At 42.2% G+C, this 26,390-nt stretch overlaps 1 protein-coding gene across 6 annotated transcripts in view; it reads left to right on the top strand.

The window, feature by feature from the left end:
• Positions 1-24,264, top strand: part of RGL1 (ral guanine nucleotide dissociation stimulator like 1) — a 291,692-nt gene extending 267,428 nt beyond the window's left edge. For all 6 annotated transcript variants that reach the window (XM_016933982.4, XM_016933977.4, XM_016933978.4 and 3 more), the window contains 6 exons: positions 615-736; positions 2,778-2,867; positions 7,844-8,030; positions 12,200-12,454; positions 17,974-18,088; positions 21,840-24,264. In XM_016933982.4, the coding sequence (XP_016789471.1) occupies positions 615-736; positions 2,778-2,867; positions 7,844-8,030; positions 12,200-12,454; positions 17,974-18,088; positions 21,840-22,027 (957 nt within the window). In that variant the 3' untranslated portion in view covers positions 22,028-24,264. The remainder of the gene's footprint in view (positions 1-614; positions 737-2,777; positions 2,868-7,843; positions 8,031-12,199; positions 12,455-17,973; positions 18,089-21,839) is intronic.
• The last annotated feature ends 2,126 nt before the right edge of the window (positions 24,265-26,390 follow it).

Genomic DNA, 26,390 nt, shown 5'->3' with positions numbered 1-26,390 from the left:
TAAAAGACTTAGTTAAATGATTTAGTGGCGTAGTAAAAACCCAAGGATTCAGGAAATCTAAACATTCAATTTTATGAGACCTAGGACTGTTTAGATACTCAGCCCTACCAAAACTTATTTATTGAGGGGTAAAGGTTGAGGAAGATGGGGATGGGGATCTTGGGAGCTCCCTGACTTAAAGTATTTCTTTTCTTTTCTTTTTTTTAAGAAATATGAATAGAAATTAATATATTTTATGAAGTACTTAAAACCTTAAAAATCATTTTTCTATTCCAAGGATGAAAGTGAAAAAGAGAAAAAGGAAGCCACTGTAACTTAACGTAGTGACTAGTTTGGGTTGCTTTGGTAGCTTGTTTTATACAAATTGCTTTCTCAAGGAGAAAAGAGGATTAAAAATTAAAGCATACAAGGACTTTGGAGAGTTCTAGTTAGAATTTTTAAGAGTTAGTTAGCTCCTTTATTTTTAAGGAAGCAGTATTTCAGAATCCTCCTAGATGGTTTTCTTCATCTTTTATCCTAATGTGGTATATTTTCATGTTGAAAGATTCTATATTTGGTTGGCCTTATTATTCAGTCTTTTTTTTTTTTAATTTTTGGTATTCTGTCTGCTTTAGGAATTTGAAGTGATTGCCCAGATAAAGCTCTTACAGTCTGCCTGCAACAGCTATTGCATGACCCCAGACCAAAAGTTCATCCAGTGGTTCCAGAGGCAGCAGCTCCTGACAGAGGAGGAGAGGTGGGATCACCTGTCGTTCATCGGGGTAGAACTGAAGTGTTGGCAAGAAAAATGCTGCATTTAATACCTCGCTGGGTCATTTATTCAACAACTATTTAGTGAGCAGCTGCTAGGTTCCAGGTCCTTGGTTTTCAAAGGCACATGGTGTGGCAGGAAAGGCTGAGGTGATAGCATCAAGATGTACTTTCAGACTCTTGCTTGGCCACTTATTTATCTTTGTAACCTTGAACAAGTCATTTGTTCTTCCCTATCTTAAGGATGCTCATCTGTAGAATGTTTGTGAGGCGTAACTAAGATCTTATGTGGGAATGCTTTGTTAGAATGCTTGTCCTCAGCGTTATCACCACCACCATTGTCACTGTGTTTGTCATTCCTGTTAATTGATGGTAGCTTTCCAGGAAGCTTTCAACCTAGAGGGGTTGAGAGACTCATGAAACATTGAAATATGATGGGTAACTACATTCCTACAAAACCTATGGGAAGAATTGGGGAAGATAAGGAAAATATAAAGGCATTAATATTCAGGCTGGCTGTAAAGGAGAAACAAGATTTTGCCATAAGAACCGGAAGAGAACATTCCAGACCGAGAGAGAACACAAGCAAAAGCTTGGTGGCCTGACATGTTTGGCATTTGAAGGAACAGTGATAACTCAGGTGTGGCAGGGACACAAAGAACAGTTTAAAAATAGTGGGATGGGCATAGAAAGGCATGTTCACTTGAGTGCCCTGCCTGCTGGCTCAGCACGTCCCTGTCCTGTAGCCTGCTCGCTTGTTGGCAGATTGGTCTGCAGGCCATATGTGGCCCACTGCCTGTTTTTACATTTTTAAATGATTGGGGTGGGGGGGAACAAAAAAAGAATATTTTGTGACACGAAACAGTTATTTGAAATTCAAATTTCAGTATCTACATAAATATGGTTTTATTGAAACACAGCCCGTTCATTTACATCTCATCTATGGTTGCTTTCATGCTGTAAAGACAGAGTTGAGTAGTTGCAACAGAGACCATATGGCCCACAAAGCCTAAAATACTATGTGATCCTTTACAGAAGAAGTTGGCCCATCCCTACCCTAGCCCAGGGGATTTCTTTGGAAGTTTATCATAAGGGAGAGTGAAATTGACAGCAAAATAAGTATTTACAAAAAAAAAAAACTTAAGGTTTAGAGAAATATTTGAATGAATTAATGACAGCATTTGGATTCAAACTCAGGTCTGCCCGGCTCTACAGCCTAAGCTCTGAAGATGGCTGTATAATGTTGGGCACCCTTCCCCACCTACTCAGTAACGAAATACATCTACTGTCTACAGCTACAAGCTTTCATAAAAGGCACTTGGAATCACATATAAATTCCTCTTGTGCTTGTGTCAGTTATATCTGCCTGGCAGATAGAGGTCTGAATCTGGAGCATTTTTAATTTAGGAAGTTTTGGCAATTAAAAATTTAAAAAAATATTTGTAGGCCACCCTGGCCAACATGGTGAAACCCCATCTCTACTAAAATAAATAAATAGATATATATATATCTTTATCAGTAATGTAATTGCCTATGTCTGTTCATTGAAGATCAGATAGATTACAAAAGTCTCTTCATTTTCTTTAGATAAAACTAAGTCATTTGTGCGTGTGCACAAACACACATACAAAATAGTAGGAAGGAGGTAATAGAGAAGAAATAGGAGGGGGAGGTAGTAGAGGAAGGAAGATTCCTCCACTGGCCTAGCAGTGGGATGAGAATGATCAGAATGGAGTTAGTTTTTGATGCTGCCAAAGTGCATATTTCCTTGTATTTGAAACACGCAGAACTAAATAGCCTCAATCCATGTGCCAGTGGAGGTGAGGGAGGAAGCACATAAGATAAATGTGTCAAATCGGGCCGTGACGTCAGTACCCCCTGACGTTTATGATAGGACAACATTTGTATATATCTTTACTTTGAACAATTAGAGCCTTCTCTAAAACAAAACCAGGACATCATGTGAATTTAAGTGTGTTTTTCAATTCTCTAACTTTGACCTCATGGAGCCCCCTTCTCTTTCTCAGCTATGCCCTGTCATGTGAGATTGAAGCAGCTGCTGACGCCAGCACCACCTCGCCCAAGCCTCGGAAGAGCATGGTGAAGAGACTCAGCCTGTGAGTGTCCCCTGGGGGTTCTGGGGCTCCAAGAGGGTGCCATCAGAGTCGTGAGAGGAGATGTATTCAACAGGATGACCTTGAGCCAGGGTGAAAGTGAAGAGCACTCCGCTCATTTGTTAAGCCGTTTATCCTTCTGTCATGAACTCAAAGCATTTGCTGAGTCCATTCTTCTCCACTCCCCTCTCTGTTGTGAATCACCATTCTCTCCTGCCTGAATCACTCCAGTAACATCTTCACTGTCTTCTGGCTGCCCCTTACCCAACCATTCATTCTCCACTAAATAGCTAGGTTGTCTTTTAAAATGTACACCAGATTATGTTGCTTCCTGTATAAAAACCCCTGTAGCTTTTATTTTAAAATAAAACCCAAACTCTGTATCCTGGTTTACTAGGCGTTACATGACTTAACCTGCAGACTTCCCTCTCTTACAACATTGCCCTCTGTTCACCAGTGTTGAGGACGTTTGCACTGGCTGTGCCTGGCCTGAAATGCTCTTTCTTCATGACTGGCTCCTTCAAATATTAGCAAAAATGTTATGTGCCAAGAGAGAACCCTTTCTAATGTTGCTGTCCACCCCTCATTCTCATTCATACTAGCTGCTTCCTCCAGTGGAATGTAAGCAACTTGAGAACAGGAACCTTGTCTTATCATGCTCGCAGTTGTATCGCCTGAGGCCAGGAGTTTGAGACCAGCCTGGACAATGTAGTGAGATCCTGTCTCTACAAAAAAATATCACTTAAAATATTAGCTGGGCATGGTGGTGCACGCATGTAGTCCCAGCTACTTGGGAGGCTGAGGTGGGAGGGTCGCCTGAGCCCAGGAGTTCAGTGTTACAGTGAGCTATTTTTGTGCCACTGCACTCTAGCCTGGATGACAGGGCGAGACCCTGTCTCTAAGAACAAAACAAAACAAAACAACAACAACAAATATATATATATATTTATACACACATATATATATACACATACATATATATATGCAGTGCCTAGCTCTCAATATGTGCCTGAAAAACCACCATTATTTTTAATGAAATGAATCAGTTAATATCTTTTTGAGGATTTGGGGGGATCAGGATTCTGACTGTCTTTATGGGCATTTGATATTTCCCAGCACTGTCTCTCCACCTACTTCAGTGAGTCACATTGAGACACAGGCAGGGATGGCACATGACCTTGAGTGTTGCCATGTCCCCGGTGTAACATAAAGACCTCTGCTGGATGTGGATAGCAAGGTCTCCCACCATCAGCGGCCACGCAGGCTGCTATATGCCATCAGGTGATATGGGTGGTATGAGGCATTGTGGGTGAGTTGGAACATGCGCTTTAGTAGAAAGCATCTGGAAGATCATCCTGTTTTGCTCACCCTCTCTTTGTTCAGATGACTGTCCTGGCCCTGCTGAACTCTAGATTTATGAGCTTTTGGAGTCAGCTCTTGAGGAGAATTTTTCATAGTATCTTGCTGTCTTTTCATCTTTGCAGATATGGGGGAATGAACTACTGAGATAATCTGAGGGGCCTGACCAAGCCTTGTCAGCTGGTAAGACTGGCATGTGCACAGGGAATCAGCTCCCTGATAGAGGAGTCCAGACATGCAGGGGATCCTGGGTGTCCACTCTACTCACTGAGGCAGCAGAAGGAATTGGGAGCTTCTGGACCCACTATGGCAGTCAGAGGTTCTTAAGGAAAAAAACAAAAATTCTCAATGCAGGCAGGCCTAATCCTGCGTCCTGCTACCTCTATCCTCCTGCCTTCTCCCCATCCTCATTTCTATGCTACTGCTTCTCTGTACTCCTCTCCAAGCCCGGGATCTATATGTTTTGTGGTGGGAGCTCTAATACCCCTGGATCCTCTGTCTTCACTGACACAGACAAGTGGTCAGTCCTATGAAAACATTTACTGTGAAATCCAGAGAGGGCAGGACTGTGAGGGTGCTATGCCCTTCACAAAGTGTGGTAGGCACTCAGTACATCTCTTACTAGTAAAAATCTTGCTGGGATAACCCTTGGTATCTGCAGTTGAGTTTGGGCATCTATTATGAAAGCAGTTCATATGCCCCCATCTTATTTCTTGTACATACAAGGGTGTTTGCATACCATTATTTTTCAAAAGATTTCATGATCTTCTTAGCATGTTTACAAATCTGGGAAATGCATTTTTGCTGTTCCCACATTCAATGGCTCATCATTCCAAAGAGGTTGGGGAAAACTTTGGGTGCTTAGGCCTAGTTTGAAAGTTAGAGATGCCTACTACTGAGCCAGAATGAACCTTCACAATGCAGGACAAAGCAGGACCTTACTGAATTGTAGAAATGGAAGAACCCTAGAGACTCTGAGATAATGGATGGAGGACCACTAGTTGACATCCTTCAAAGATCTACCTTTGTAATTTATGAAGCAGTAAGAAAGGGCATTATTTTTGCTTCTGTGATCAGAGTTTAGCTCATACCTCTATAGTCCCTGTAATGCTCCTGTAATGCTTGGAGGGTCATAAAAGGAAGACAGGAAAAATGGGGCTGGAGATAGCAGGGTAGAGATAAGGCAGAGCAAAAATATGCTTGAGCTCTTGGAATTCAAGCATATAATTCCGAAAATATTTAATAAAAAATCAAGTTCTCCTTCATTGTTTCTATTATTGTTGTTATTTTATAGTCAGTACTTGTTTAGGTTCAGCCCACGTGCTAGTTGCCTTGCATGCCGTTCCTTCTTAATCTGACTCCCGCCCTCCTTTTACCACTACTTGTGGTGTAAATCTGTTAACGGTAAACCTTCTCAGTCTTAGTCTGAGAAAGTCTTTATTTTGCCCTCCTTCGTAGAATTATATTAGACGGGTATAGAATTCAATACTGACTGTTACTTTCACTCAGCACTTTGACGATATTATTCAGTGTCTTTTGACTTCCATGGTTACTTTTGAGATGTGTGGTATCTGCTTAATTACTATTCCTCTGTTTTATGTTCCCACTCCTGTTGCTTTTCTTTCTTCTTTCTTTCCTTCCTTCCTTCCTCGCTCTCTTTCTTTCAAAAGAGTTTTGCTCTGTCGCTTAGGCTGGAGTGATCTTGGCTCACTGTAACCTCCGCCTCCTGGGTTCATGCAATTCTTGTGCTTCAGCTTCCCAAGTAGCTGGGATTACAGGCACATGCCACCACACCTGGCTAATTTTTTTGTATTTTGGTAGAGATGGGGCTTCACCGCGTTGCCTGGAGTGGTCTTGAACTCCTGAGCTCAGGCAGTCAGCCTGCCTCGGCCTCCCAAAGTGCTGGAAGCACTTTGAGAGCCACTGTGCCTGGCCCCCTGCTGATTTTAAGAATTTCTTTTGTCTTTGATATACCAGTTTAAGTGGGAGTTTAGTCTTACCCTATTCAGGACATGGCTCTTGGATGGGAGGATTCCTATGGTTCACCAGTTCTGGAATCCTCTCAGCCACCATCTCTTCTGATATGGGCCTTCTTCCATCCTCTCCATGTCTTCTGGAATTCCTCCTACACGTACGTGGGGCTTTCTTACTGCTTTCTCCATATCTTTTCACTGTTCTTTCTATGTCTTTATCTTTTGATGATGATTTTTGAGGATTTTCTTCAGATCTGTCATCTAGTTCATGATTTTTTTCTTCAAGTTATTTAATCCTTCCACTGAGGTTTTAGTTTAAGTCACCACCCTTTTCACTTAGAGGTGAAATGTTTTTCAAATTATCTTCTTCCTTTATTAGAATGTCTTGCTCTGAGCTCCGGTTTTCAATTTCTTCTTTTATGTCTTTAATATTTCCTAACATACTTATTTTGCAGCTTGGCTTATAGTAGACATGCAGATATTTGTTGGATGAATAAGCACATTATTAGTTTTGTTCTGACAGTTCTCAAATTTGAAGTTCTCAGGAGTCTAAGCCTGCTTTTTGTTATGCCTGTTGGCTCTCTCTTTCAGTGGAATATTTCCTTGTGTGTATTTTGTAATTTTGTATCACGAGTTTATCTTTATCAGGGGATTCTCTGAAGCCTGGGCTGAAGGTATATCCCTCCAGCAAGATTTTCTTTTTTTTTAAGAAAAAATCTAGTTTACTAGTGGTGTCACCGGTTGAGAGTTTCTAACCCCATAGACCACATAAATAGCAAATTGGAGTGAGGCACAGACCCAGCTCACACATGACTTCATAGGAGACATTTTTCTTCTTTCCATGCTCAGGCAAGAACAGTCTCCCTGTTGTCTTCCTATGCTAGTAGAAAGATATTTTTCTGGCCTATCTTTTTAGTAAGGGTATAGCCCTTTGTGGGCCCTGGCTGTATATAGTTTTGGTTCTAACTCCTCACCATTCATAAACAGAAACCCTCATCTTTGGGCCCTGGGTGTGCATTAAAACCCACATCACTATTTTGCCAAGACTGGGGCCTCCCACTCCCCCACCAGAGCAGCTGCAGAACTAGCTCGCGTGCTTCTGGTTTTCAGTTCCTTTTTCACTTAAGGCCTGTAGGGATTTCCCTTCCTATCTTGCAAGCTCAACTAAAAAGAGTTTTTAATATTTCTTATCTAGCTGTTTTATAGAGGAAGCATTTAGGATACTGTAGTTCACAGATTGTTGGAAATAGAAGTCTTCCTCCTTGGTTTCTTACCCAAAGCAGTGCCATCCCTTCTTTGCCTGTGAAGATCATTTTATGGTAGGAAGTGATGGGGGTATGGTGATGGTATCTTGATCCTGCCAAGGTGGTCCATAGACTGTTAAAATGTAGAGGACCATTGACCTAGAAAGACTTCAGATTAGTACTGAATAATCTATGTGTTCTTTGAAGTTGGAAATACTCTTTTGGGACAAGATGTTTACTACTATTTGTTAGAAACTTTATAGCAAATGTCCTCCTAAAATAATAATGACAGAACACACAAGACTGAAAAAACATCAAGGGCTTAATCAACACAAAATATTTGCCTAATCAGGGATTCCAGATTTGTAACAGCCCAAATGCTTGGCATTCTGTTTTTTTCCAGACTGTTTCTAGGGTCTGACATGATCACCAGTCCCACTCCCACCAAAGAGCAGCCCAAGTCCACTGCCAGCGGGAGCTCTGGTGAAAGCATGGACTCTGTCAGCGTGTCATCCTGCGAGTCGAACCACTCAGAGGCTGAGGAGGGCTCCATTACTCCCATGGACACCCCTGATGAGCCTCAAAAAAAGGTATATACTCAACCCTTCTCATAATTCCTAATGCAGGCACCTACATGCTCTTTGCCACACCACAGCAAGGAATGTCTGTTTTTAAGTGGATCACTCTATAGTATTTTGAAAGTCATGTTTCGAACAGGCATCAAAAGAAGAGTTCAATTTGGGGACATACTACTAATAGAAACAGGTGTAAAAGCACTAAGCAGTTTTGTTTATTCATTTGGCCTTTGAAATATTGTTCTATACCCACCTCTTAAGGCACTGGAGTTATTTAGGGGAAGTAGGACTACTTAGAAAGAGCAAAAAGTCAGAGATGGAGATGTGTCAGGTTCTTGGTGCCATATTTTGTCTTAGCCAAGCATTTATCACAATAATGTTGCATTGCATGCCACTCCAAAAGTCAGTGACTTAAAACAACCACTATTTATCTCTCTTATGTATCTGCTGGTTGGCTGATCTAGGTTGGGCTTGACACTAGGCCACAGATTTGGTCCAGGTGTGTTCCACTTGCCTCTCATTATTTTTGGAGTAACGGGCTACCCAGGGCATGCCCTTAGCATGCTAAGACGGACAAGCAAGAGGGCAAGCCCACTCGCAAGCATATGTCAAGCCTTTACTTGAGTCGTATCAACCAACATTCTATTGGCTAAAGTAATCATGTGGCCACATTCCACATAAGTAAATGAAGCAGAGAAATAGGCTCCAGTTTTAGTGGGAGGAACTCTGAAATCACAGTGCAAAGGGCACAGCTGCAGGGGAAGATGAGGGATTGGTAACAAGGGTACATTCTCCCATGTTGGAAAAAAGGAAACTGATGAGAGGTGATAAAAGAATTTCCGTCGAGTTTCTATTTTCTGTGACTGCATAAATAAAAATTTAAAAACCAAAATATCTTAATCTTAAGATCTTAATTAAGACCAGTCTTCTTTTTTTTTTTTTTTTTGAGATGAAGTCTCACTACTCTGTTGCCCAGGCTGGAATGCAGTGGTACGATCTTGGCTCACTGCAACCTCTGTCTTCTGGGTTCAGGGGATTCTCCTGCCTCAGCCTCCTGAGTAGCTGGGATTACAGGCATGTGCCACCATGCCCGCATAATTTTTGTATTTTTAGTAGAGATGGGGTTTCACCATGTTGGCCAGGTTGGTCTCACACCCCTGACCTCAGGTGATCCACCCACTTCGGCCTCCCAAAGTGCTGGGATGAGCCACCGCACCCCACCAATATCAGTGTTAATCTTCTGTACACATCTGCTTCAATCTGTTGGTTGAAGGGTTTGGATCAGAAAGTCAACTATGACATAACTAGAATTTGCACCATTTGGGGAAGGTTTCTGGCTAACCAAGCTTACTCAATAGTGACTTCTGGCTCCTTAGCTTATGGTTAGGTCAGTAAGGTAGAATGTTGGCAATGGTTTCATCCCTTGGTTTATATCTGCTGCTCTTCAAGGGGACATGTGTGTTGCTTCACATGGTGTTAAAACAACAGTGGTAATCCTGGAACCCTCAAGTGACTTTGTCATAATGTAGCCAATCCAGGAAAAGCATCATATTCAGGATTCATCAAACTGAGATGACTAATTTGCTGCTCTAGTTGGATTTCTTAGCTTTCTGCTTTGAAATCCAGGGGATACAATCATTCATGCTCTAAATATTGAAAGAAAGCCTTCGTGGACACCTACGGACTGGCCATGCTCTCAAAAGGCATTTTTCCTCAACCCGGGATGTAGTCATTCTTCGTGACTTGACATACAAATTAGCTTTGTCAAAATCTGGAATGCAGTCTCATCATTCACTTTTTCACAGCCTCTGAGGTTTTATAGGCTCCATTTCTGATGGTAGACATTGTAGGAAAGTAATAACTGAGGTATTGCCCACATTATTGTGGGATTTCTCCCTGTCTCTCCAGGAAGGAGATGGAATCACAGTCACACCTTGTGGCATAGTGGAAATGTACATTGGTCCAAATGGTACCTTTTAAAACTATGCAGAAGCCCAGTGTGCTTTCTCCTGCACATCCCTTGCTTCATCTTTTTTGTCTCATCTCTCATCAGACTGGCTTTTTAAATTCTTGCAGAAGTCATGGCTCTTTATTCTTTGGATGAACCTCTCTCAGAGTCATACATTTCTTAAACATCAGTGATTCACTTGGATGCAAGTAGCTCCTGGACTGCACAATCCCTGCATATTAGCTAGAAAGGCTCGTGATTCTCCTGCTTGGCACATAGCTGGACTGAGCTGACCTCCACACTTCCTTCCTGACCTGAGAGCCTGTGACAGCCGCCTTCTCCAAAAGTCCTCCAGACTGTCATTCTTCCTTTTCCACAGGCTGCACTGTGAGGTTGCTCTTAAGGGTGAAGTGTAATTTATTTGCATTCCTTTCTTCATTCCCCTGATCATGATTTCTAAATATTGATTTTTTCACTTGCTCCTCACTTCTTAAATTCTCAATAGGAATTTGGGGGCTCATCAGGCAGTCTGTTTAGAGCTGCTATAACCCAGGCATATTCTAGGCTTTATCTTAACTATAAATGTCACTAGAATCATAGAAAAATCTAACAAAGGAAATAGAGTTTGGATAGAGGAACATGAAGGTGAAAAAAATTGAATGAATAATTGGAAAATGCACCCCCTTAACTAATATATCTGCAAAGAAACTTATGCTATTAACTTATCTATCATCAGTTAGTCCTCAAATTGAGCCACTAAGTTGATTCATTTGGGAACATAAGAAAGAAAAAAACCCAAAAACCAAAACAAAAACTGAACCATATTATGATAGAGCCACAATCAGACCCCTACCCATGAGAATTGTCACATCAGCTGGCTGGCTGTAAACTAACTATGCAATAGAACTGAATGTATAGTTATGCCACAGGAGGAAATCTACAGGAAATAAGATAATAGACTCCATTTTAATCAGAAGCCTGATAACCAGAAAGCTCAACTTCTATACTGTTTCCATGGAAAGGCAGATAAATATGAAAGAAATGTTATTTATTTTATAAATGACTTCCAGAATATTTTATAGGATTAACATGGTATAATTTAGCTTAAGTCATTCCAGGAAATTCTTTATAATTTTCTACAATAATAATGGGTATTTTAAATGGTTCAGTTTAATGATTTTTAAAAGTACCTCTTCCAATAACTTCTTTCTTTGGTTATTGGTATTGCATGGATGAGAAATGTGTAGTTAATCAGAAAAGCACATTAACTGTAGTACTCCATTTCTTAATTGTCCTTGATACACATCATGAAAATGTATACAGTTGGCTCTACTAGCAAATGTGGAAAGTGGTGAAGCTGCTTAAAGGCTGTATTTCCCTTGAGCAAGTCACTTTTATATTCTGAATCTTATTCTCCTCGTCTTTATAATGCTCTGCATTTTGTTCACAAGACAGTTGTGGAATTAAAATGGGATAAGATAATATGAAAGTTCATGATAAGCCTCACAGTACTAAACATACCAAGGTAGCAGCATACTATGTTGATTCATCTTATTGTCATCAGCCACAGGCTGAGCCTTGGCCATGTGCTTGCTCTGGGAACTCGACAGTGGGAATCAGGGAGCTTGGGTTCCTATTCTAGGGGTGCTGTCAACTAGCTGTGTGGACCTGGAGCCCCAGTTTTCTCCCTGGGTCTCAGGTTCCTCAGCAGAACAGGTATGGGACTAGTTGATGTCCAAGGCCTTTCTAGCACTAATATTCAATGCAGAGCCGTATAATCTGGGGTACTTCTCTTAGAAAGTTCTAAAAATACAGAACTTTCTCTCTCACTACGAAATCTGACTGCAGTAGGACTGAATCAACTGCGTTGGCAAGGCTTTCCTCCAGTCCCGTAAGCTTCTGACTTCTTTGGGAACCCATATTGCCTCCAGTTTCTGGTGTCTGCTGCCACCTGCTGGTTAACTTCTATAAGAACAGCTAAAACCTAGGGAAATAGAACTGCTTTGCCTCACGTGCTTATAGAGTGATTAGGTCACACTGAGTCACCGATAGGCATCTACCACTGATGGGGACTCAGAGTACTTACACCAGGGATGAGACACATGTGTGCTGTGGGCTGTTGTGGAGGAAATAACTGCAGTCTATCAGTCTTGATATCTACCTCTGCTTTGAAAATTGCAAAGCTGTTGGCCAGCGTTCTAATCTGTTTTCTTCTGGGGTGTGTTTACTCTTCCAGCTCTCTGAGTCCTCCTCATCCTGTTCTTCTATCCATTCCATGGACACAAATTCCTCAGGGATGTCTTCCTTAATCAACCCCCTCTCCTCCCCTCCGTCCTGCAACAACAACCCCAAAATCCACAAGCGCTCTGTCTCGGTGACGTCCATTACCTCGACTGTGCTGCCTCCTGTTTACAACCAACAGAATGAAGACACCTGCATCATCCGCATCAGTGTGGAAGACAATAACGGCAACATGTACAAGAGCATCATGGTGAGGAGCAAGCCCTGACCCAGGAGCGGGTTTCCATTTAGATTGTGTGTCTGTGTCTGTCGGCCGCTCAGACTAATAGCCCTAAATATGCACACTCAATATTAGCATATACATATATGCATTCACACAGAAGGGATGTGTGTCAGTTCCAGGTCTCCCTGGGCATAGATGCTGAATGATGTATGTATATAAAATATATATACATATATATGTACACACATAGTGTATATAGGATATAATTTTCACATCTTAAAGAAATGCTAAAACTTATTCGTTTAGGTCAGTATTAGCCATTTGAAAATTCTCAATTTGGATGACAGTGTAAATGTGCTCCAGGGAGGATGACACTACCTCACACATTTTTGGAAGCCTTCCTATGGAATTATATGTCTGGTTTTATCATTGAATTTCCACACATTCTTAGCAGTGTACTCCCCTGATGGCAGATTTTTGTCATTTAGTCATTTGGATCAAACCTAGTTAATAAAGTGGATGATCAAGCTAGAAATACAGTTTGGGTTAATGAGGAACGATGCCTATAAAATGAGACTGACCTTTTTGAGCTTCTTGTAAAATCTGTGTGTTTCTGAGGACAATTGCAAAGATATTTTTAATAATGGCAGTCTTTTGGGAATACACACAGAGCCTCTCACGGCGATAACCTTGGGTATGTGAGGTCTGGTAGGTTTATCACAAGAATATAAACTCCTTAGTTTATGGGAGATAATCATGTATTGGAAATCACTTTATCCTTTGCAGCAAAATCCCACAGCTAATTCCACATCTCTCCTCATCTTTATCACTCACCTCTTTGAAGGCACACTCAGTGCTTACAAGCTCAGGTCTGAATATGGCATAAGTGGTATGGAGGCTCCACATAAAAGCTTTGCTAAAGCATTTATTGAGTCAACAAAATATCAAACATTTATTGCGTTCTAGTCATTAGATCAGGCTTTGGGGATAGGGAGATGAGTGAGACATTTCTGCCTTTGAGGAACTTTTAATTAGAAAGGGAGCCCACAAAGCATTATTCACAATGTGCAAAATAATAGAGCCAAGATCAGGTGGTAAAGGGCCTTGTGGCCCACACAGAGGAGTGTGTTAATCCCGCAGGCAATAGGGTCTTGTTGAAGGCTTTTAAGTAGTGATGGGATTTGCTCATTAAGAAAGTCATGACATTGTGTTTGCTGGAGTGTCGGGGTAGACTGGAGGCGGGGAAGCAAGTTAGGAAGCTGCTATCATGTTCCATGTAGGAGAGGATAAGGGCTTGAATGACGGTCATGTGGCTGGAGATGGTGAGGATTTTTGAAAGCTTTTGATGAGGTAGAATTGTAGAATCCATTCATTTAGTTACCAACTTTTTGGTTACTGTTGTGGAGGACTAGAGGCTGTCTGGGTAGTTGGTGGGTCTGTGAGATATGAACTACCAGAGGAGGATATTCAGGGACATTTAAATCAGAGGTACCAGTATGACATCAGACGGCATTGTCTGATAGATGGTCAGAAACATGGGCTGGTGCAAGGCTGGTGCTGAGATCAAATACTGGGAGTTGTCAAACCCCACAGGGGGGATGTGGTCTCGCGAGACTGAGTGTAGGATGAGGCAGAATGCAAGTGGTAATGAGGGAGGGGCTAATAAAGGAGCACCCGAGAGGTAGAGGAAACACAGGGAAGCCAAGGTGCTCCATGTGGTTACTGCCTGCTCAGCATTGTCTGTTCACCTGGCACCTCTTACCTGCACCAATCAGAGAGAATGTCCACTGCATAACTCTACAGTGTCTCTGAATTATAGCATGGATTTGTACACCAAACAGTTATGTTTTGGGACATGCCTGGTCAGCGTGCACTCTGCTCAGTCTGGGGGGAACTGTGAGTGGTTGGACTGCACAAACCTCTACTGCCCAGGAGGAGTCACAGGTTGTGCATGCTGTCTGAGTGTTGGGAGGGTAGTGAGCAGAAGATCCCCTGCCCCCTGCTCTGAGATTCCTCCTTCCCCAGCAAATGGGCTGCCTCTGTGAGAATCACCTCTCCTGCCAACCCCTTCCTGTGGCCCTTTATATTGCACCAGGTGGTGGCACTCACCTTTCATGAAAATCCTGCCAGCGCATGTCACAGGCTTATTCTGGAGAGATGACACACTGCTCTCGTGCTCTCATTCTAATCGTTAGGCCTCTCAGGAGAAACCTTGCTCAGAGGACGTACCTTTCTGAAATGTATTATGCTGTGTGCTGTTGACCAGAAGATGGAAATAAATCAGTCCAGGTTCAGGCGAGACTAGCAGTTCTCAAACTTTTTGTTCTCAGGACCCCTTTATACTCTGAAACAGCATTGAATATTCCAAAGAGCTCCAGACTATGTGGGTTGTATCTGTTGATATTTACCACATTAGATATTTAAACTGAGAAACTTTCAAAATGTTGATTAATTCATTTAAAATAACAATAATGAACACATTGCATGTTAATGTAAATTTTATTTTTTAATGAAAAATATCTATTTTTTTCCAAAAATTATTGAGTGAGAAGTGTGGCATTGTTTTCCATTTCTGAAAGTCTGTTAAAATGTGAGTGAGACTGGCTTTGTTTTGTTTTGTTTTTGTTTTTACTGTGAGTACAGGGTACTGAAGAATACAGTGACAGCTAGTAGACTTGTAGTTAGAAACCACTGGACCGATTTGTGCTATTGTGCCAGCAATTCCATCCACCATAGCTTCTGCAATACCTATGCAAATGTCAACACAAAGAAAAGACAAACAGCATCTTAGTATTATCATGAAAATAATTTTGATCTCATGGATCCCCTCACAGATTTCAGGGACCCCACGGGCCATAGATTGCACACTGAGAACTGGTGGCCTAGAGAACTTGCTTTGCAAGAGCAACTAATGTCCCTGGAATCCAAGGCCCTTCCATAGAAGAAGAGACAGCAATTAGCCCTTGTAAAATTACCTCCTCAGTGACCATGGAAAAATGTCTTCTACCACTGAACCCATCACTCTTTCGAAATGATCTTTCTCTCCATTATGTCAATCACAGAGTCAGTCTCCCAAGATCCCTTACACAGGGAATGCAGTATTTCTGTCACAGGAAAGTCAATGAGGGTGACACCAAAGCATCGTTCAGTACCGCGCATTCAGTACAGCAGCCACTGGCCACGGGTGGCGATGGAGCATTTGAAATGGGAATACTCCAAATTGAGATGAGCTGAGGGTAAAATATATGCCAGATTTTGAACACTTAGTACAAAAAAGTAAAATACTGCATTAACAATTTTTGTATTGATTATATATGCTGATGTAATATTTGGGGTGTTCAAGTTAAATATCACCTTTCAAAAACTTTTTTTTTTTTGAGGCAGAGTCTTGCACTGTTGCCTGGGCTGGATTGCAATGGCACGATCTCAGCTCACTGCAACCTCTGCCTCCCTGGTTCAAGCAGTTCTCCTGCCTCAGCCTCCTGAGTAGCTGGGATTACAGGCACCCACCACCATGCCTGGCTAACTTTTTTGTATTTTTAGTAGAGACGGGGTTTCACCATGTTGGCCAGGATGGTCTCAAGCTCCTGACCTCGTGATCCACCTGCCTCGGCCTCCCAAAGTTGGTGGGATTACAGGCATGAGCCACCTCACCCGTCCTAAAAACTTTTTAATTGTGGCTACTAGAAACCTAAAATGAAATATGTGGCTCACATTCGATACCTATGAGTGCTAATTCAGTCTATCAGCATAAGGATGCACGCTTGAGCTGTGAATACTCATTGTAATCATAAGTTCGATTCGGCATCGCTTTGATGGTACAAAGTAATAAACACGCAAGGGAAAGCCCTTGGTCATCTTGTCCTCATTGGGACATACCTGGGGAAGTTTAAGGAAAGGAGAATGAAGGTAGCCTGGCTGTCTCATATGACTTACCCACCTTAGCCTGACATGCATCCCCTGAAGGGAGGTCTTCTCCTTTAGCTTTCTGCTACTAGTCCAGTGTGACCCAGCTTTGGGAGTATTTTCTTCATACTATCAAAAACATATTTTCCTCATTTAGAATTTTGTGTGCACCTACTTTTCCCTTGTAAATGAATATGCCAGATGTTTTGGTAACAGACACGTGAACAAGATCTTTGCTGCTTACAAGGACCCCTTTGTAATGCACATTGTTTATGGAATCACAAACACCAGCTGCTGCCCCAGATCAGAGTGAGGCATCTTGGCACTGCCATCCTCAGGCACACAATGGCAGTTTCTGGGAGGAAATGAGACTTCTGTATGTGTCGAGGGGGGTCGTGGGGGGCTTTCTTTCTATAGTCCTCTTGCCCCCTGGTGAGAACAGCTTTTATTTTTAAGTAAGAATAATCTGAGTTTTCATTCACTTCTTTCAAACTTAAAGAAATCACCCAAGGTATGGTACATAATTTAGCTTTCTTTTCAGGTTGCTCTGCACACCCTGCAAATAGTTGGCTGGCAGGCAGTGAGGTGAAGGGAAGAACATCAGAATTGGGGATGAGGGAAACCTTTAACTTGTGCTTTTAAAACACTTACAAGCTGATGTTTATTGAAGCATAATTTGCATGTAGTTACATATGCAGATCTTAAATGTTTGATTCTTTGAGTTTTAATAACTATATATATCTATGAAACTACTACCCCAAATCTAGATAAAGAACATTTCCATCCTGCCTGCCAGATTCCCTGTGCCCTTTCCAATCAATCCCCTCCTAACCTAGAGGTTCATTTTCTAATGCCACAGATTTTGTTTTTCCTTTTTTTGAAAGAATAGACTCCACTGGTATGTAATCTTTTGTGTCCGGTTTCTTTTGCCTAAGATGATGTTTGTGAGATTCATCTGCATTGTTGCATGTGCCAGTTCTTAGTTCCCTTCAGTTGCTCAGTAGGATTCTATTATGAATATACTATGATTTATTCTCTTTTCCTGTTGATGGAGATTCAGATTGATTCAGTTTTTAGCTATTGTGAATAAATCTGCTATGAATGTTTGTGTACAAGTCCTTTTGTGGACATATGTTTTTATTCCGCTTGGTAAATGCCTAGGAGTGGGACTGCTGAATCACAGGGTCACCTGTACTTTTTGAAATGGTCAATGGGCAGAACTGTGACCATTTTCATCCCGTGGGTTGTAACCAGTGCCATAGAAGCAGTTCAACATGGGAGGATAATTTTGGGCCAGGACTAATAATGCTTTGCATTTTTCACAATTCCCTCATATATATTCTTTCACGGGAACTTCAACCACTGTGGAGGAGATAGGCAAGGAAAGCGTTCTCTCCATTTTAATAGCGGATGACGCTGTGACTCAGAGATTAGGTGACTCGCCCATCATCTGTGGCTGCTAAGGGTAGAACCAGGACTAGAAACCAGGGATCCTGGCTCTTGGTCCAGTTCCAATTCCACGAGTCCGTTCTTTCTGGAAAGGCATCACAACACAAGACAGCAAGAATGAGAGGGTCAGGAGAACTCCCTCAGGAAACGTGAAGCTAAGTACTTTACAAACCTGTTCATTGTCTTTGCAGTTGACGAGCCAGGATAAAACCCCCGCTGTGATCCAGAGAGCCATGCTGAAGCACAATCTGGACTCAGACCCCGCCGAGGAGTACGAGCTGGTGCAGGTCATCTCGGAGGACAAAGGTGGGCATCCTTCCGAGACAGGCATGTTCCTTCCCAGGGCAGGTGGCTAGCACATGTCCACAGTGCTCCGCATTTAGAAGGCAGAAAACGGATACGTATTGTTTTATTGGGACCTAGTGGTGGTTTTTGATAGTGCAAGGGTGAACAACCGTGCCATCACCTCACTTGTGGAATTAAGTATCTCAAACCGCTCTCCGATTCCCCAGCTCTTGTTTTTCCTGCGATTTTGATGAGTATTTCTTCTGCCCAGTCTTTCTGAGCTCTTCAAACACTTTTCTAGGAAGAAGTGTCTCCCTGTGCCAGGAGGCAGAGGGTAGGGGAGTCTGTTGGGCATTGCAGGTGGCCACACACCTCCTTTACCCAAGAATGTGTTTCTAAGTTGTGTGTGAATCTGAAATTTAGTGGTTCCTATAATTTCTCATCATTTCAATTAATCATGTATGAAAGGTATTTTCTTTATTCATGATCAATTTTAAAATAACACAAACCTCTAACTTGAAGGTTATTTACCTCACATTTATTGAGGCAAAGAACTGGTAATCTATGAAAGGCTTCAATATGCCTGGGAACATATTATTTAAAGAAATCTCTTTTATGAAATACTTTTTGGGGGAAATAATCACCCTTGCATGTATCTGTCTGCTAATATGAATTTGGGGATTGTATTTGTTGAGAGAAGGAAACAGGCTGGTAGAAAACTCCTCTGTACCTTGTCACTTCACAGACAGTGACTGTCAGGATATGTCTCTTCTCCAAGTGCAGAAGGAGCAGCAAATATTGTTGACCGAAGCCAACCCTTTCTGCCGCCAGACCCCAAACTGTCCATTGCAGCCACCTTAAGTAGTCCTCTGCTCACCAACAAGCAGCGTCCCCTATAAGTGAGAAGCATTCCACAAGCTAGGCTACGGGATCAGCATGTCACCCAGGGCTCTATCGCTGGTTTAGAGGAGAGTGGCTGAAATTAGAATACTACCTTCTCCTAGAGATTAAAAGCTGCAGCCTCTGGGAAAATTCTTTTTCAGTTTCCTCTTGGAAGATTTCTCATTCATTCAGCTGAGCCTTAGGCTGTGGGGCAACACTTTCTCAGTTATAACCTTTTAATGTAATTATAATTATAATTCTAAGCCTAAAAGATGGTCTCAGGTTGTACCATTTTGCTTACAACACAGCACTAAGGTGAGGCCGGTGGGTCTAAAGGTCCAGGAGTCTCGAGGGGTAGCCAGGACCCAGTGTTGCCCACCAGCTGCGTGGTCCTAAATGCAAGCTGCTGGACCCCCGGGCCTTGGTCCTTAATTAGAGACAATACCCTGCTGGTTCCTCATATATCACAGGGCGATTCTGAAGATAACAAGAAATTGTGTACCTGAACATGGGGAGACGCTAAGTGATATATAACTGTGAGGACTATTATTACTGACCCGTGAGTATGTGGGCAGCAGCATGGGACACTTTGAGGGGATTGTTCTCCGCTGAGCCTTTGTGCACAGAATGTACAGGAGTCACTTGGAAGCTGCTCATGTCAGTCTTGTTGTTGGATATCAATGTTTGAAGTTAACTTAAGACTCAATTTGTCCAGTTTTACAACCATATGCCTCTCTGGTTGCCTCCCCAACCCCACTACCACAGAGCTAGACTTGCACATTTTACCTTTTTTAATTCTGTTTGTTTTTTCAAATACTCATTACACTTGAGTGCTAAATACTGTATACCTTCTTGTGGCGATTACTCAAGGATCTAGAACCAGAAATGCCATTTGACCCAGCAATCCCATTACTGGGTGTATACCCAAAGGATTATAAATCATTCTGCTATAAAGACACATGCACACATATGTTTATTGCAGCACTATTCACAATAGCAAAACCTGGAACCAACGCAAATGCCCATCAATGATAGACTGGATAAAGAAAATGTGGCACATATACACCATGGAATACTATGCCGTGATAAAAAAGGATGAGTTCATGTCCTTTGCAGGGACATGGATGAAGCTGGAAACCATCATTCTCAGCAAACTAACACAGGAACAAAAAACCAAACACTGCATGTTCTCACTCATAAGTGGGAGTTGAACAATGAGAACATGAGAACACATGGACACAGGGAGGGGAATATCACACCCCGGGGCCTGTTGGGGTCCAAGTGGAAGACTAGGGGAAGGATAGCATTAGGAGAAATACCTAATGTAGATGGCGGGTTGATGGGTGCAGCAAGCCACCATGGCACATGTATACCTGTGTAACAAACCTGCACGTTCTGCACATGTACCCCAGACCTTAAAGTATAGTAAAAATAAAATAAAAATTAAAAAACAAAAATAAAAGTGAGGCTGGGCACGGTGGCTCACGCCTGTAATCCCAGCACTTTGAGAGGCCGAGGCAGGTAGATCATCTGAGGTCAGGAGTTCAAGACCAGCCTGGCCAACCTGGTGAAACCTGCCTCTACTAAAAATACAAAAAAAAAAAAAAAAAATTAGCCGGGGGTGGTGGCACACGCCTGTAATCCCAGCTACTTGGCGGGGCTGAGACAGGAGAATCACTTGACCCTGGGAGGCAGAGGTTGCAGTGAGCTGACATTGTGCCACTGCACTGCAGCCTGGGCAACAAGAGCGAAACTCCATCTCAAAAAAATATAATAATAATAAATAAATAACTTAAATAAATAAAATAAAACTGAGTCAAAATAACTTTGCTTTGATGATTTCATATTACACTTGGAACAATCCTTGTTCAAAAATTACAGATGTCTAGTTGGGAATCATTGAAATTGAAAATAGTTTAAATATTAAAAGAAGGGGATATTTGCTGCTCCTTCTGCACTTGGAGAAGAGACCTATCCTGACAGTCACTGTCTGTGAAGTGACAAGGTACAGAGGAGTTTTCTACCAGCCTGTTTCCTTCTCTCAACAAATACAATCCCCAAATTCATATTAGCAGACAGATACACAGGAAGGGGAGCATCACACAGTGGGGCCTGTCAGGGGGTTGGGGAAAAGGGGAGGGAGAGCGTTAGGACAAATATCTAATGCATGCAGGGCTTAAAACCTAGATGATAGATTGATAGGTGCAGCACATGTATACCTATGTAACAAACCTGAACATTCTGCACATGTATCCCAGAACTTAAAGTAAAATACTGTAAAATAAAGATATGCACATTCAGCACATGTATCCCAAAATTTAAAGTAAAATTTTTTTTAAAAAAGATACATACTTTCCTACATGGGAAATAAAATACTCGTTTGACGGGATTACTTCAAAAAATATTTCAATATTTCAAGTAGAATTCTGGAGTGCTGTAGATTTTCTGTTTTTTTCTATGTCATTGGATTCTCTTAGTCTTTGAGAAAATCTGCATACTGGGGTGGAAAATGGACTGCAGGAGAAACGAAACCCGAGTTCAAATCCCAGTTCTGGTATTCACTCGCTGCCATCTTGGGAATTTTCTTTAACTTTTCTTGGCCTCTGTTTCCTACTGTACTTTTTTTCTAGTTTTAACATTTTCTATTGGAACATTTAATTCATGGAGCGAATTTCTAAAATCTCATTTGTACTAATTTTTTAAATTGGGATTGAGAAGCTGGGGCCAATTTTTGGGGTAGTGATGGTGATCACTGTCTGGTTCAGGTCACATTCCAGAGACAAAGGGCCGTAGTCCCGTTCTTGTGTCTGGGCAAGGTTTACAGCTGCCATTGTCAGTACTGAGCTGACCTCCACAAGCTGACCATCTTATCTTTCCTTATCTTTTTCAGAACTTGTGATTCCAGACTCAGCAAATGTCTTTTATGCCATGAACAGCCAAGTGAACTTTGACTTCATTTTGCGCAAAAAGAACTCCATGGAAGAACAAGTGAAACTGCGTAGCCGGACCAGCTTGACGTTGCCCAGGACAGCTAAACGGGGCTGCTGGAGTAACAGACACAGCAAAATCACCCTCTGAAGGGAGGGACCAGTGGCCCCTTGTTTGCCAAAGGCAGAGTGGGGCTGAGAAACAGGCTGCGGTGATTGCAGTTACCATCCGGTGTTCGAGGATCATTGGTGAAGTCAGCAGATATTTATTGAGTTCCTGTGGTGTGCAAAGCATTATGATAGGCATCGTGGGGAAACTGGAAATGAATTTGACATGAAAAGGATGAACGATTCACTGATTCTCTTTGACTCATTTGAGACTAAAATGCAGAATTACCAACATTTAAAACATATATATGCACATGTATTTGGTATGCATGTGTATATATATAAAAATATATAAGAGGGACTTTATGGGATAGTATGGACTATGGAAAAACAAATTTGCACAATGGCCTGGGAAGTTGAGGTCACTTTTTACAGGGAAATAGAAGAAACTGAGAACCTAGTCTCGTATATTCTGAGTAAATGGAATCAGTCCTGGGAATAGAGAGTGTCCTTTGTGCCAGTATTACAAGAAGCCCAAACTTTATTTTTATAAAGGGAGAGGATGACTTTCTCAATCAAGTGCCACCAGATAAAAACAACTGCAGAGGCTGGAACTGCCACAGGCTGTATGAAAGGCCACTTTGGAAAGGGTTTGGATGAGCTGGTGGCCTTCAACCTCTGCCTGCATCTGCCACTTTCTGCTACCCTAGGGAGGCCAGGAGGAGCTTCGGAGGACCATCACCCCACTGGTCTAGCCATCATGACCCCTCTGGAGGTGTCAAGCTCCTGAAACAAGCTCATTTCAGTTTCTGGCAACCCCGTGTATTTCCGTTTTCCCCCTAAAGAACATATCATAATCATTGCACAAATAACCATGTTCTTTGGTAATGAAGCCAGAAAAGAAAGCGCAAAAGAATGGTGACTCATTTGGACTCTTATCTGTCTTGGAATGTCACTGCTTCGTTGCCTTCTCTGATTGCCTTTTGCATGTAAAACTATGTGTCTGGAGTCTTTTGCCATCTGGATCTTAGTACCTCTTTATTATGTGCAATTTATTCCTCAGGTGTGGAAATTTCTACTGCAATTGACTACGTTTGATTATTTTGAGCTTGTGAAAGATTTCTGAACAGTGATTGTCCCATTAATAGCCCCTCAGAAGATGTTCCCTGCTGATAACAGCATCCTATTTTACTTACTTTTATAGCATTACTGTGCCTAGTCATGGGGAAAGAGATGGGGCTGTGTAGATTATCTGAATCATTTGTCTAAGAGGTACATTCTTCCAGATGGAGTCAATAACTTTTTTTTTTCAGGTTCCCATGCTTGCTATCACAGTATCATTGTTAAGTGATACTTTTGTCTCTCATAACACCATCACACTCTTCCTTCCAAGTCTGAGCTGTGCTGGGGTTTGAACTAAAAGCCATATGTGGAATATTGACATGTGTAAGAAGCACTTTCAGAATGTTGTCCTTTTTAAGAAATGATTCTCAAAATACCAGTTTTTATTCCAAAAATAAAGAGAACAAACCCGGAATATGAAGTGCAGATTGTAACATGGAGCTATTTTTTTTCCTAATCCCATAATACAGCTCCTAAAAGTTGTGTGGGATTTGCGTTGCATAAATAGCCATGTGAATTCCACAAGAAGCACCAGGGAAAGTTTAGAGATTTGCGGCAATGGACCGAAGAATGGGCCAGGAAGTCCTCCGATTTCCTTTGGTCTTTCCAGGAGATTGGACTACACATTGTAAAGACTGACTGGGTTTCAACTAGTCAAAAAGCACTTTCTTCTGTTTTCAATCCCTGTTCGATTTGTGCTTCTGTGCTTGTAGGAGAGATGGCCAGGGTGGCAGCCCTCATGCAGGTTGAAGTATATGTAGCCTCAGCCTGATATTCTTGGTGCGGAGGTAAAAAAAAAATAAAATAAAACCATTGGCCTGGTTGAGGGTGTGACCACCAAGACATATATGTTGTGCCCCTGTGTTCATCCTGTGTATTTATACTGTATATGTAGAGTCTAGATTTATATACTGCAATGTAAAATATATATATATTTACCTTTTTTAAAGACAATGGAAATTCCAAGTAGCTAAAACTTAGCTTCATTTATTTAATGCCACTTTAAATGTCTTAAATTTGTTTCCTGGTGGACAGCCGGGTAATGCTTTAGCTGCTCGCATGCTTGTCTTTCTGCATCTCCATCATCTGTTTACCTTTTGGTTAAACTAATAAACTAGTTTGGGACTTGGCTGGCATGTGCTGCCAGACCCAAAGGGATTGTATCTGGATTATTAACCAGGTGGGTTTTGGGTTCCAGTGTGTCAGTAAGCTTTTGGGAAGCCCGCTGAATTGGTTGGAGGAGCACAGGGAAAGCCAGTGGCAGAGTTAGGTGGGATCCTCCCCACTGGCAAGTGTCACGAGCCTTTGGGGGAAAGAATGACTTCCTTAGGAGACTGCAGTCAGAGATGATGCCGTTGCTAGATTGCTGTTCTTAGGGATGGAGTCTCTGTCGCCCAGACTGGAGTGCAGTGGTGCGATCTCAGCTCACTGCAATCTCCGCTGCACCAGTTCAAGCAATTCTGCCTCAGTCTCCTGAGTAGCTGGTATTACAGGCGTGAGCCACCACACCCAGCTGATTTTTGTATTTTTAGTAGAGGTGGGGTTTCACCATGTTGGTCATGCTGGTCTTGAGCTCCTGACCTCAGATGATCTGCCCACCTCAGCGTCCCAAAGTGCTGGGATTACAGGCATGAACCACCGCACCCGGCATGGGGACACTTAATAATCCAACTTAGAGTGAGGGTCCAAGTTAGCATTTTGTCGCCTTTCTGAGAGCCTTTCCCCGCATTTTGTGATGGATACCACCTGCATAATTCTTGAAACCGCCCATGGTGCCTTGGAAGCCAGGGGGACCTCCATGGAGGGAGGAAACGCATTCCCGAAAGAATTACACTTGAAATCCTTTTAAACTGATCCATGCAGTTTCCCCAAAGGCATTACGTCTGAGGCCAGCTTCACTGGACAGATGCACAGTATTGTCATTTATCATACTGTTAAAAAGTTCCCAGGATTATTTTCTAGTAGATTTCTAAATGGATCCAAATTATCAAATGTTCTGTGCCCTTGTGGAATTTTTAGAGGAAGCCAAGTAGAAATTTTAATAATAGGAAATTGATAATATGGGGTTGGGCAGAAAAAAAAGGGAATTTTGTCTTTGGTCCTTGTTTTTTCAAGATCATTCTAAAAGCCTGTTTCCCTTGTTTTGCCTTTTTCTAGAAACTGGGCCTGGGGACAGTCTGCCTGAAGGAATAATGTCTTAAACTTGTCTTCTTTGGAGCGTTTGTAAATTCTCCCTGCAGCGCAGGATCATTAGGAGGCATACAATATTGCTTTACGTGTCCTGATTTCAGGGGGACTGAGGAGGTTCCTGACTCAAACCTCTTTTTCTTCAGATGCCTACATTTCCACTAGGCGAAGTTATTTCCATTGCATTTTGCATTGCTTTTCCCCCTAGACATCTCTCTTAAAATTAAATACCTTTGGAAGGGATGTGTTAGGCTAGGCTAGGCTGGACCGAAGTAACAAACCAAGAAATTTCAACAGCTTAAGACCGAGGTTTATTTTTTCTTTCACGGGACAGTGTAAAGCAAGTCAGGAAACTCCTTAGTAGCTTCTCTCTAACAGCAGCTCACAGATCCAGGCAGCTTCCATCTTGCAACTTCGCCATCTCAGTGTTTCCCTTCCAGTCACAGTGATGATAAAGAGAGTAAAGAGAACTCACAAACTGTTCCCAACTGCCTTAGACCAAAGCGACACCTGTCACTTCTGTTCACAGCCCATCAACCAGTCCCCGGCCCCGATGTGAGTACAGGGGAGGTGGGAAATGCAGGAGAAACCTGGAGGAGTTGATGAACACGACCACCTCTGCCACAGAGGGGTAATGCCTTCTCCTAGGGTGCACGGGTTTGTTCACCGTTGGCAGTCATCAGAAAGTGTTTGGAAGAGATGGCAGTGAGGACTTGAGAGGAGGCTGCACAGAACAGAGGAAGAGTTGAAGAGAGATGCTGAAAGGAGAAAATACTAGAAAGAACAATTTAATTTTGTCTAGAACTAGCCTTGATCTTATTTTTTAATTTAATTTTATTTTTTGAGACAGGGTCTCACTCTGTCACCCAGGCTGGAGTGGCGCAACCTCAGCTCACTGCAGACTCCGCTTCCTGGGCTCAAGCGATTCTCCAACCTCAGCCTCATGAGTAGCTGGGACTACATACGCAAGCCACCAATGCCCTGCTAATTTTTTCTTTTTCTTTTCTTTTTTTTTTTTTTTTTTTTTTTGTATTTTTTGTACAGATAGGGTCTTGCCATGATTCCCAGGCTGGTCTCGAACTCCTGAGCTCAAAGCG

The sequence above is a fragment of the Pan troglodytes genome, chromosome 1, assembly GCF_028858775.2.
Source record: "Pan troglodytes isolate AG18354 chromosome 1, NHGRI_mPanTro3-v2.0_pri, whole genome shotgun sequence".
In the NCBI taxonomy this organism is placed as follows: Eukaryota; Metazoa; Chordata; class Mammalia; order Primates; family Hominidae; genus Pan; species Pan troglodytes.
Note: the sequence above shows the minus strand (reverse complement) of the source record. Positions and strands in the feature narration are given on the sequence as shown.